This window comes from Dunckerocampus dactyliophorus, chromosome 2 (genome assembly GCF_027744805.1).
Source record: "Dunckerocampus dactyliophorus isolate RoL2022-P2 chromosome 2, RoL_Ddac_1.1, whole genome shotgun sequence".
In the NCBI taxonomy this organism is placed as follows: Eukaryota; Metazoa; Chordata; class Actinopteri; order Syngnathiformes; family Syngnathidae; genus Dunckerocampus; species Dunckerocampus dactyliophorus.
The window spans coordinates 19,711,647-19,724,479 of NC_072820.1; the positions used below are offsets into that span (position 1 = coordinate 19,711,647).

The 12,833-nt window shown below is 42.6% G+C and overlaps 2 protein-coding genes across 8 annotated transcripts in view; both read left to right on the forward strand.

The window, feature by feature from the left end:
* The window catches only part of larp4b (La ribonucleoprotein 4B), a 32,417-nt gene extending 20,592 nt beyond the window's left edge, over positions 1-11,825 (forward strand). Inside the window, exons 4-17 of one of the 4 annotated variants that reach the window (XM_054766611.1) lie at positions 708-881; positions 984-1,065; positions 1,260-1,396; positions 1,483-1,586; positions 1,683-1,793; positions 2,049-2,102; positions 2,242-2,448; positions 2,539-2,645; positions 2,755-3,018; positions 3,155-3,179; positions 3,294-3,467; positions 4,720-4,949; positions 7,827-7,938; positions 8,043-11,825. In XM_054766611.1, coding sequence (XP_054622586.1) covers positions 708-881; positions 984-1,065; positions 1,260-1,396; positions 1,483-1,586; positions 1,683-1,793; positions 2,049-2,102; positions 2,242-2,448; positions 2,539-2,645; positions 2,755-3,018; positions 3,155-3,179; positions 3,294-3,467; positions 4,720-4,949; positions 7,827-7,938; positions 8,043-8,372 — 2,111 coding nt within the window. In that variant the 3' untranslated portion in view covers positions 8,373-11,825. Of the gene's footprint in view, positions 1-707; positions 882-983; positions 1,066-1,259; positions 1,397-1,482; positions 1,587-1,682; positions 1,794-2,048; positions 2,103-2,241; positions 2,449-2,538; positions 2,646-2,754; positions 3,019-3,154; positions 3,180-3,293; positions 3,468-4,719; positions 4,950-7,826; positions 7,939-8,036 lie in introns of all 4 variants that reach the window. The other 3 variants (XM_054766609.1, XM_054766608.1, XM_054766610.1) reach the window with 3 other exon arrangements.
* A 603-nt stretch (positions 11,826-12,428) lies between these two features.
* Positions 12,429-12,833, forward strand: part of LOC129168473 (disco-interacting protein 2 homolog C) — a 74,370-nt gene continuing 73,965 nt past the window's right edge. For all 4 annotated transcript variants that reach the window (XM_054753790.1, XM_054753808.1, XM_054753799.1 and 1 more), the window contains exon 1: positions 12,429-12,671. In XM_054753790.1, coding sequence (XP_054609765.1) covers positions 12,593-12,671 — 79 coding nt within the window. In that variant the 5' untranslated portion in view covers positions 12,429-12,592. The remainder of the gene's footprint in view (positions 12,672-12,833) is intronic.

The following is a 12,833-nucleotide window of genomic DNA, read 5'->3' on the forward strand; positions in this document are numbered from 1 at the left end:
AAGTGCCAGCAAGGCAGACAGGCGATTCCGGTGCGTGCTTATCAAAGTAAAGTGCACTGAAACATTTTTAGAATATTTTAAATAGTTTCCAAAGTCAATATGTGCGTATATAATAAGCTATATCTATATAGCATATATATCCATTCATACAGTATATTACTTTAAATAGTTTTCAAGTTAAATAAAACCCAACAACTTGTTTTTAAGGTGTGGCGGCTTTTATTTTGTAGTGGCACACCGCCATAATCAATTACATGTAGCGGAGACCCTGACAATAAAATAATAAAAATAATAAAATTGTAAGCGCCTTTCAAGGAACCCACGGACACTGTACATGGACACAGATAAAAAAGCAATGCACACAAATATCCACACAAATGATAGTGATCATATTCTTAAATGCACTTTAGGGCACGCAGAGGCAAACTCAGATATGGTGGTGAAACTCAATGCATTCGCCCGGTTTATCTCCTACATGGAAGCAACATGGAATATTTTAATACAGACGGCAATAGACTGAAATCATCTCTTTACCATCTTTACCACACACAGTGACCAATTCCTCTTTATTTTAGGCAACTGCAACACCACCACATGGAGTTGTATATACAGTAGATATGCTGATTACATGTTGAGTGCTTACAGATGCTCCATGCAGCTTTTTCACATTGTTGAACCACAGTCTTTGTCCCTTGTTGGTGTTCCAGGCTATGAAGCCAACGGAGACGAGGCTTTCAAGGAGCCCCTACTAAATGACCCTGATGACCCTCCACCAGCACAAGTGATGTTGGCCCAGCCTCCCCCATCGACGCCCATTACCCTGGAGCACTCTGAGACACCCTACCCAGAATTTCCGGAGTCAGGGCAGCCTGCACCAACAGGTCAGCTCATGAGGCAAAAGTTACAAGAAATGTTTTAAGCTTAGATTGCTGTTAGACTTGTATGTTAAACATGACCACATGACCTCTCCCTTGTGCTGTTAGCAGTCAGTGATCCCCAGCCAGAGAATCCCCAGGAAGGTTTGAGGGAACACTTGAAGAAGACATTGGAATTCTGTCTTTCCAGGTAAGTGTTTCTGACATATTTTCTTCACAATTTGCATTGCATAGTCTTTTCAGTTGTCTGGACATTTTAGCGCATCAAGCATTTAATTGTCAAAAGTGCATACAGAACTTTATCATGTTGTGTCTCGGTGCCTATTTTTCTGCCACAGACATTAAAGTCTGACCAAACCTCCCTCCCTCCTCTTTGTCCTTCAGGGAAAATTTGGCCAGTGACATTTACCTCATCTCCCAAATGGACAGCGACCAGTACGTGCCAATTGTGACGGTAGCCAACCTGGATCACATCAAAAAGCTCAGCACCGACGTGGAGCTGATTGTGGATATTCTTCGCTGTGAGTGTAGCCGTGTGAGCTGCGCCTGGTGAAAGCAAGACATTATGTGACCTGTTGGTTGATGTCCTCCTCATCTTTGCGTCCAGCTCTTCCATTGGTCCAGGTGGATGAGAAAGGGGAGAAGGTGCGACCCAATCAGAACCGCTGCATAGTGATCCTCAGAGAGGTTCCCGAGAGCACGCCCATCGAGGTGAGTGGACATGCACAAAGGGGACATCCTGGATGTGCAAATCTTCTGAATTAGTACCTCAATTGATACAATGACTTCTCCCGTTGTGTTGTACAGGAGGTGGAAGCTCTTTTTAAGGGAGACAGCCTACCCAAGTTCATCAACTGTGAATTTGCCTACAACGACAACTGGTTCATCACTTTTGAGTCAGAAGCAGATGCACAACAGGTAAAATGGATTCAGTGTTAACATACCAAACTCCACTGTGTCTAAAAGAAGAAACCAGAATGTGTCTTGTCTGTTTTATAGCAATGCCTATTGTTTTGGCATGTTTTCATGTAGACAAGACATTTCCAGTGAGAGAAATAAAATTTGAAAACTACCTATACTAGTATACCTTATGACACAGCCTGCGTGTAAGTGTTGTGTAAGGTTGTTGGTACGTTTTGAATTCAAAATGACCAAAATCTTTTCTTGATGAAGGCATATCAGTATCTACGTGAGGAGGTGAAGACCTTTCAAGGGAAGCCTATCAAAGTGAGTTCTTTTTAGGTATTTTTTTTCCTTTTAGAGGAATAGTACTGCTACTGTGCTATGCTGTTATGAATTATGAATATTAATGTGTGAATAAAGGTTGGTGGTAGTTTGTGATGATGTCCTGGTTCCTGGCATGCAGGCGAGGATAAAAGCGAAGGCGATCGCTATCAACACTTTCATGCCAAAGAATGGTTACCGACCAGTGGAGGTGAACCCATACGCTCAGCAACGCTACACATCCTACTACATCCCACCCGTCTACAGCCCCCAGCAGCAGTTCCCCCTGTACAGCCTCATCACTCCACAAGCCTGGTCGACCACACCCAGTTTCATCGACCCCACACTGGTCAGAAGCGGAGGAGTCCCAAGCCATATTGTGAAGGCATTTAAAATCATCATTGTTGTCTTTTATGTTAATCTACTCTGTTTTTATTAGGTTGCTCCATTTCATAACAGCCAGTTCATCAATGGATTTACACCATCAGCTGGTTTTAAGCCACCAACCACCCCCCTCACTGTCAGACACCACTCACCCAGGACCAGGTTGGTGCTCAACACTCTCTGAATGACAAGAAGAAAGACAGCTTTTGCATCAGAGTGTTATGTCTGAACATGTTCAAAAACAATGAAACAGCTGCAATGTTTCCTGCAGAAATCACAGTAAACCTCATCTGAGGCCGGCCGTCCCCACAGCGGACCGTACCGCGCTCCTGGACAGCCCAAGCCTCTTTCCCAGCTTCCCCAACGATAGGCTGAACGGGGTCCGCAGCAGCCCGCCCACACGCTTCCCTGCCAGCCAGCCCAGAACCAGGTTACCTTCCACCACCACCTTTCCCCGCAGGGAGACTGTGGGCACGGGCCGAGTGTCCGAGTTCACCACCACAGACTACTCCTCCCTGGGAATGGGCAGGGGAAGGTAGGATGTCAGAGCTGATGAAAAAAATACACACTGCAGTCAGTATTGTAGTTTGTTAAATGTGGCATGATTCTTCTCTGCCTTAACGTAAATGTAAGTGTTCCTTTTCTAAAACGAAAAATGTTTCTACTTGTAGGAAAAAGAGGGATGAAAAGTTTACAGTAAGTACTTGTTGACTTTTTGGAAATCTCTGCTCTATTGTGATTATTAAAGTCCTCAAAGTTGATGATGACCATTCAACAATGCCAAAGTGACTGTGTGCGTGTGTGTGATAGCGACTGACGCCTCAATCGCCACCGCCGCCTCCCCCCAAACCTCCATCGCCGAGCTTCGAGTTGGGTCTATCCAGCTTTCCGCCTTTGCCTGGAGCGGCCGGTCAGCTGAAGACAGAGGACATCTTTGACCACCGGCTGGCCAGCAGTGTCGTCGTCCCGCCTGCGAAGGACAGAGTAGGACCGACCTTTGTTATGCAAATTATTTATAATTAGATATGCTCAATATTGGCTTTTTGATTCAAAGGCGGCCACAAGGGTGCCACTGTATTGTGGTTCTTATGAAGTCCAGAAGATAATCCAGCAGAAATAATGGCTAATATCCAGCAATTTCACAAGTGACCCTACTTGAACCTTACGTACGGGAATGTACGTAGCGCCACACGTCATATCCGCTGACGTAATTAAAAAGAAATACAAATACATTAAATATACCGTACATAAAAATATAAAACAAAACACAAAGTGTTGTGTTTATTCTCTTGGAGATTAATAAAGTATCTATTCATCTTAATTTGACAATTGACCCTAAGTAAACGCAATGTACGTAGCGCCACAGGTGTACACATCATATCTGCTGACGTTCTTCCTCTTGTTTATGGCGGGTCGCAAACAAAGTTTAGGTGAATACCACCACCTACTGTACCAGAATTTAGATGCATTGTGCACATTCGCAGTGGAAGCTTGTCACTATCGGGTAGTGACAAGCTTCCATCATTACAAAACACAAAGAAATGGATATGATGCCACTTTCAAGTTAAGGCAATGGATTTGAGGATAAGCGGCATAGAAGACGGATGGCAATGGATTTGTGCAATATTTATTTTAAACATTTTGTCTCAACAAAAAAGTCAGTTTAAAAAAAAATCATGACTAAGAGTCAACTAAAATAACATGTTCTATTAACAAGTAGGACAGGTTAGACTAAATAAATTGACAAACAAGAGTACATGAATACAGGTACTATTTGCACGACACTATTTAGAAAGCTATAATAACAAAGTATAGTTGAAAGTGCTATATGATGTTCTGGAGTAAAACAAACAGTGAAATTTACCGGGCTCATTCAACATGTAGCCTGTAGCTTATTTTGCTGCCAGTACGCTGATTGTGATTCTTCCTGAGGTGTGATATTAGATTAGAAGTATTAAAGGAAGACTCCAAACTCACCACTCTGTGCTTTACAATCATTGCAAATTGCATATTTACAATCTGAAGGATTGGAAATAATTTCAGACTTCGGACATTCTGAGCTAGCATGCTCGCTGCTGTGTGGAGCATGAGGTTATTGATATGAACCGATATCTTTTTTTTCTTTTTCTTTTTTTTTTTTTAAGCCAATATCTGCCTGATATCTGTCAGACGATATTATCCAACGTCCCTATGTATAATGAGTGCATTAAGTGAATGTACTGTACCTGTCTTACAGAATGTGAGCATTGACTCCAGTCCTGGAGGAACCCCCTCGTTACTCGGTCCCAAAGAACCTCTTCCGCCCCCGTTGTCTTCCTCTTCCTCCTCCACCTGCTCCACCTCTTCTTGTTCCTCCTCTCTGATGCCCACAAGCTTCGTACCCTCACTGACCACGCCCACCCCCACTCCAGCCTCGACCTGGACCCCGGCAGCCTGCCCTCCACCGCCTCCCTCCATCCCAGCAGCGTAAGAACCACATGTTATGTTTGCTTCTCGGATGATGTTGTGTTACAGTGGTGTGATAAAGTGTTGCCCCCTTTCTAATTTTTTTTTTTTTTTGCATGTTTACATTTAAATGTTGCAGATCATCAAACAAATGTAAATATTAGTCAGTCACAACACAACTGAACACAAAATGCAGTTTTTAAATGAATTTAGTTTATTATAAAGGTAGAAAAAAATTATCAAAACCTGCATGGCTCTGTGTGGAAAAAGTGATTGCCCCCTAAACCTAATAACTGGTTGGGCCGCCCTTAGCAGCAACAACTGCAATCAAGCGTTTGCGATAACTTGCACTGAGTCTCTTACAGCGCTGTGGAGGAATTTTGGCCCACTCAGCTTTGCAGAATTGTAACTCAACAGCAATGGAGGGTTTTCGAGGACTTTGACAAGGCCACTCCCAAGTCTTTATTCTGTTTTTCTTCAGCCATTCAGAGGTGGACCTGCTGATGTGTTTTGGATCATTGTCCTACTGCAGAACCAAGGTTTGTTTCAGTGTGGGGTCACGAACCGATGGACGGACATTCTCTTTCAGGATTTTTTGGTAGACAGCAGAATTCATGGTACTATTTATCACAGCAAGTCTTCCAGGTTCTGAAGCAGCAAAACAGCTCCAGCATGACGTTCTTTCTGTGCGGTGAAATGCGGGCTTACTTTTACGCCAGATGTACTGAGACACACACAGCTTCCAAAAAGTATTTTCCGAAAGGTCTTTGGGATCATCAAGATGTTCTCTGACAAAATTGAAACGGACCTTAATGTTCTTTTTGTTCAGCGGTGGTTTTCATCTTGGAACTCTGCCATGCAGGCCGTTTTTGCCCAGTGTCTTTCTTATGGTGGAGTCAAGAACACTGACCTTAACTGAGGGAAGTGAGGCCTGCAGTTCTTTGCATGTTGTTGTGGGGTCTTTTGTGACCTCTTGGATGAGTCGTCGCTGCACTCTTGGGGTAATTATGGTTGGCTGACCACTCCTGGGAAGATTCACTACTGTTTCATGTTTTACCATTTGTAGATAACTGCTCTCACTGTGGTTCACAGGAGTCCCAAATCTTTAGAAATGGCTTTATAACCTTGTCCACTTGAACTCAGTTGTGAAAACAACAGTTACGTTTTAAAGGGAGGCAATCACTGTTTCCACATGGAGCCATTTAGGTTTGGACTTTTTTCTCCCTTAATAATAAAAAGTTTCATTTAAAAACTGCATTTTCAGTTTGGTTGTGTTGTCATTGACTAATATTTAAATTTGTTTGATGATCTGAAACATTTCAGTGTCACAAACATGCAAAAGAGTGCAAATGCTTTTTCATACCACTGTATTTAATGCGTATCTTGATATACTTGTAATATTATTTAGAGCTGTCTTCTACTAATGATTTTTATTGTCAAATCTGATCCGTTTTGTCCAAACTTTTTTTTTTTTTTTTTTTTTTTAAGACCCAAGCTAATGGCAAATCTCGACAAATAAATAGATCTCATTTGCGACTTTTTCCATTTCAAAGAAACAGGCTAAAACAGTGAGATAAACAAATAAGCATGGTAGGTGTGAAGGAACAGTAGATTCATTTATTTAAGTGACACAGAAAGCAAGATGAACGAAACCGAAACACAGTTGCTGTGGGCACACATCAGAAAAGTACACATTGAATTGGAACAACATGGCTTGAAAAACAACTTGCCAAAAATCTCAGTTAGCAGCCTCATTTCTTGCATTAAAATTTACTGTCTGGTAGGGTTGTGAATGATAAACTGATGCAACCGGATATCCGGTTTGACAAGCGAGAGATGTGGCTGCATCGGTAGCAACCTCCTGGATCGATAATAATCAGTCATAAATCCTTAGATTAATCGATTGTAAAGACATCCGCCGGCAAGATTAGCAACCAGTTCACAGTGATTCTCTTAAAGCAAGAGCCTGTGCTGCTGGTGAAAGGGTTGTCGCACATGCTGCGGAGCTTGGCATGACTGAAGACAAGAATGGATGTAAATAGTCGCAGTGTGCTAACCCGGAAAGATGGTCAACACAGCAAAACATACGCACATTAGAGTGTTTTAATTTCTCTTATTCATTATGAATTTTGTTAAAACTAAGACAGGAACAACATCAAATTAAAAGCACTAAATTATTACAGACCCAGCATTCACCAGTAAGAGCCTGGAGTTTGTTTTTCAGAGAGGTTGTGCACCACAAATGTGCACATTGGCTCTCAATAACATCATCAAAGCTTACCTTTTATGCATTCCCACATATCAGCATTTGGCACCAAATATGAGGTGAAAGGAAAAACGGGAAAAATACCGTTGTCCATCTGTGTGGCATGACAATGTTAGATGGTGCATTCAAGGGCCGAGCTACTGAGTCAAGTTTCACTTTCTGGAGTCATCTTTAACCTTTTCAAAATACTTCCTCTCTTAGGATGATTTTTTTTTTAGTAGCCATTATGAGCCAATAAGTCCGATGTTGACTGGATTGCGCCACTGAAGTGGGTGACTTTTATTAATGCACGGTAAGTATAGGTATTCTGTTAAACACACGGCATTTTAAATTCTTTATTAACACAAATTAGGCTGTTTTTGAATCAAAATAGGCTATATAGTCATAATGATACAGTCTTGATCAGTTTTTATGATTTGATGGCGAGATATAGTCTCTATAGGAGATATAGACTGCTCCAAATCGAATTGTCGAATAGTCAACTATTCTAAGACTCTATTATTATTATTATTATTATTATTATTATTATTATTATTATTATTATTATTATTCTACATAGTCCAATGCAATGTTGACAGTCCACACAATGCCATCATTCCTCCCACACTGTTTCCTTGTGTGTTTTACTTCAGAGAAGTGAGGATGACTGAGTTGAAGATAAAGGAGGTTCAGCACTCCGTGGAGCGCGTTCCTGGCACTTTGTCCACCGCCAGCAAGTCAGTGCAAGTCAACGGTGCTGCTACGGTCAGTTCAGAAGACACGTTTTCATCCCATCTGCATTGATCAGTGTAATTTGTTGTCGATTGGGATGTCAAGTGACGACTTTGTGTGTTTGGCGTCAGGAGCAGAGGAAGCCTTCTTACGCCGAGATATGCCAACGAGCAAAGGAGACGGCCACATTGATGCAGCCCCCGACTCCCAAGGAAGCCAAGCCAGCAGGTGCTTCCCCCGCAGGCGAGGAGAGGAAGTGCCCTGATGCCTCCGCCCCAGCAGGGGAGGTCAAGGCTAGAGAGACATGCCCCCCACCTTGCTCTAAACCTGGCTCAGCGGCCGTTGCCCCAGGGAGACCCCCACGGGAGACCCGGAGGCCGGCTGGGCGCTGGGCTTCCCCGCCGCCACACCCAGGGAAAACCCCCAGCAAAGATATCCATCATACCCCTCCAAAGTCCCCACTGTAGGGTGACTCTCTGCTTCTTGCCTAGTCCCCACACAAGCATTTCTGGATCAGGGCTTTCAGACAAAAAGCACTTTATTGTGCATGTAAAGCACCATCTCATTCTTTTTATTCTATTTATTTGCTTTTTGTTTTGTTTTTCTTTTTAAACATGACTTTTAGTTCTGCTTGGTCTCTTTAAGCATTGCATTATTGGCTCAAACAGCTCTGTGTGACAGGAAGACTGTCATAGCAGCAGTAGGGGGTTGTTGGAAGCCCTAGTGGGTGATGGGAAGGGCAAATTGACTCCACTTTGCTGGGTAATAATGGTTCTTGTCTTGTTGGAGGTGTGCTTTTTACATGTGGTTATGTCCATATGCAAGATGGAACAACGAAATTGCATTGGAGTGAGACTCCCGGTTGTTTACACTCTTTGTTGGAGATTTTGTAGGCTCGGAGTGGTGCTCTTTCTGCAGTTCTCTGTGAAGCATCTCTGCTGGTTTCTTCTGTTAGCATGGTTTGCACGGTTCATGACATGAGCTCAATTGGAACACAAAACACACTTAAAGTTGCTTGCAGGAAGTGTCAACCATTACCTTTTAGGGGAAGCAAGCTCTTCTTCAGTGTAGAATGAGGGTAACCAACAGAGACCATTTAAGGTGACGAAGTATGCAAAGAAGAATGAACACTCTGACAGGTGACCAGCCGCCACTTGGTGGCGGTTCTAGATGTGTTATATGAGAGCTATATGTTTATTTTCACAAAGGTAAATATTCCAGTTCGGAAGAGTTTGGAGGAGGAGTGGAAGGAGGAGTCAGGACAAAGTGAGGGTCATGTCTGTTATGTGAGAGCCAATATGCACATTTCTTTCTTTTCTTTTTTTTCTTTTCTTTTTTTAACACTGTTGCTGACCATGTTTAGCCATTCCTTTTGTGGTGGGGGGTGTCGAGGCTGTGCTTAGGGTTTTTAGAGAGAGCAAGTTGAAGGTAGAATGCTGTTAAATGTTGAGTTGGTGTTTTCGGAAAGTAGCACTGCAGTTGAGATGAGGTCGCAATGGGCTTTTGTTAACGTGAAGATGAGCAGAATCCCACTGGCTGCTTCCCTCACTAACAAACTTTGTCACATTTCAGTGGATCCACAATGTGCATGCAAGGAGGTTTGTTGAGGGCGCAGCTTGTGAGGTCAGCTGGGGGGAGGGAAGCTGAGCACTCTGGAGTGTAGCAGCCTCTTTGGCACAAGTCACGTGTTTGCTTCTGGTTATTGCAAATGTACATAAGAAAATTATCCAGCCACTTTCCCTTCCTTGTGTTGAAAGTCGTGTTGGAAAAGTTGTCATCTTCCCCACGCCCCTCGAAGAAAAACCACTGTAATGATGAAATGATGAAACACCAGGCGGGACCGCCAAAGTCTTCCAACCGCGTGAAGCATTGTGGACAATTCCGCTGACAGAAGACGAGGGAAACGCACGATTTGGATTGTTTTTCTTTTTTGAAGGACTGAGATGCACTTGGATGGCTCGGTTCTTTGTTTTTGGCTTATTTATGAAGCAGTGCAGTTTATTCTGTGTTTTCTTTTTAGCCAGACGGAAAGGTCTTCACATAAACATGTAAAAGAGTTCCATCCAGTGTTTGAGAAACTTGAATTTTATTTAAACTTGAAAAATGACTTTGCCTTAACTTTTATACACAACGAGCATAGAGTTTATTCCCCCACCCTCGACATGCGAAAGATGATTTAGTGACATCACTAGTCTTACGGAACCAGAGTACAAAAAAAATCTATCAGCGTTTTTTCTTTCCCTTTCCCCCTTTTTGTATAAAGTCGAAAAAAAGAATAGTTTGGATGGTTCTTTTTGTTTAGGGGGCGAAAGTGAAACCTTGTAAATGCAAAAGGAGTCAATACTGTATTAAATATATGCACTTTGAGGTTTGTGCTTTGCTTGTACAGTTGTAAATACTCAGAAAAATATAAGAGGTACCTTCAAATGACAATTATAAAAAATCTATTGATCTTGTTGAGCTATTAATGTCACTATGGAGCTGGATGTAGGATTTAAAAAAAAAAAAAAAAAAAAAAACCCAAGACTTCATGTTGTATTTTTTTTCTTTTCTAATTTGAGTTTGTGTGTGGACTATGAGGAACCCTTATGTTTTTGTTTTTTTGTTTCATTCCATCTGTTGTCCCTGTAATGTCCACCCTGCCCACCATTGTCCTGGTTAACACGTTGGCTTCTTTCTTGTTTACATGAGGACAAACACATCTTTATCACTTCTTTGTCCACACGAGAGATTTTTCATTTGACCACTGACATCGTCATACGTGACAAGCGGCCAAAAATCAAACAAAAAATATTGTTGACATCCTCAACTGCTTTATTTGTTAGTGTGAGAGAAGATCACTACAAGTATGCTTAGCACGAAGACTAGAAGCTATTAAATGTGCACATAACATTTTGTGATTTTATGTCCAGTAAAAGCTAACATTTGTCTCTTTATCAACTTACCAACTTGAGCTGCTTTGCAGGTGGGCAAAGGTCAAAAGACAAACCCTTTCTAAGCTAACATCTTCATAAATACACCATGCATGTTTCTTGAGCTTAGTCGAAATGTGTTTAGGCCCTAAAAAAAGTCTATGTACTACATTTTGGTCTTAGGTCATGTGACCCCATAAAGCACATTTGAAGCACAGATAAACACCTTCATGGAATTTTGATCTTCTCTCTTGCCTCTCCGTGTGTCCACAATCACCTCATTGTTCGTTTGTTCTCTCAGTGGACAGGAAGTGGACTCCTGGCGTAGGTTTCAAAAGCATTTGATCATAAGCGGGCGCTCCAGTTGTTGTTGTCCAGCAGATGTCACATGTACATAGCCTTTGCTTCACCTGCAGTGGCGGGAACTGTTGATTGACACATTGTCACCTGACCTGGATGGGACTGGAACTTTTGTGCCTGAACTGTGAATGTGTGCATGTGTGGACGGAAGCACCCTGCCACAAAGATGGCCACCACAGTCGCTTCTAGGCTAACGAGGACTCCCCCTTGTGGCAACGGCCACCACTCATATCGCCCCCCGTTGGCCAGTCTTGACAGTACCATTGTCCCCTCACGTGAACTTTTGTAAAGCAAAACCCTGAGGAATGCACAAGGACTGACTGGAACAAGACTCAGTTCTATCTACTCACTGTGGTTTAACCCATTAGCGCTAACATACACGCAAAGCTAACAGCTGTGGACAATCGTTGACTGCGTCAGGGCTCGCCTAACGCCAATGTGGAACTCTTTTGTCTTCTCTTTTGTCTTTTTGTTACCATTGACCGTTTTCTTCCATTGGAGACTGGAATCAAGCGTATGTGTCAGCTATAGATAATTTAAGTTACTCTTCTTGTGTCATGATGTTCAACTGTCTCATTTGGAGGAAAAAAAACATGTAGCTTACTGAAAAAAATAAACATTTAGGCACTGTTGAGGAGACGAGTGTGTTCTTATTTTCTATTTATAGCCTGTATTTGCGTTTAAAAATAGTGACTAAGGTTAAGTGGATACATGTTTCAACCTTAGTTACTCATTACTCTCTCCGTCATAAGGGGGTCATTATCCACCTTTCGTTATAAAGTCTGGATTTTCCCTCAGGCATCCACCAGGGGGAACCAGAGACTAAACATCTGTTTAAACTTGTAAACACATCATGAAAATGACGTAAACTGCAAGGAAAGACTAGGTTCAGTAAAAAAAAAATCATTTGGGCAAACTTCTATTTATTTAAGCACTAATAAAGCAGTCGTTTTGGTAATGTTTGATCATCTTCAATAGAAAGTTGCAATATGCTGTCTGTACTTGAAATGTACGATAGTGCCATTTAGACGTAGCCAAGTAGATGTATATGACGAAAGTATTTAGAAACAAAGTGGATTGAACCTGTCAGGCGTTTAAGTTAAGTGCCCGGGAAAAGCAGGGGCATATATTCAATATTAAAGTGTGCGTGTTGGTCAATTGCATATCTGCAGTTGCGTTGTTGTCGTAAACGTTCCTCTTATTTTGTTAGGTGAAGAACCGGAAGAAGCTGCATTACATCTCTGTGAACTCGACGGTTCCAGGAGGCGACTAAGCAGCGCTGCCGCAGCAGTTGAGTAGCGAGGTTCCGATTCTTTTTTTTTTTTTTTTGTGGATCTTTTCGAGAGGATTTGACGAGGACAAGAGAAGGCCAAAAGAGGTTCCATAACACGTTTAAGGCGCCTGACGACTGCGGAATGGCGGACAGGGACCCGGTGCCGATACCCGTCGAGGTTCGGGCGAAACTGGCCGAGCTGGAGTTGGAGTTATCCGAAGGTGAGTGCCCGAATTGGCCCGCCAAGCTCGGTGGTTCCGCTCTGTCTGCTCCGCCAGCTGCGGCGCGGTTGGTTGGTCAGAGGAAAAGGTCCGAAGGTGAAGGGTCAAGTTGAAGTTGTGTTGAAGTGTTGGTGCTGCTTGGGTGGAGGAGAGGTTCTGATG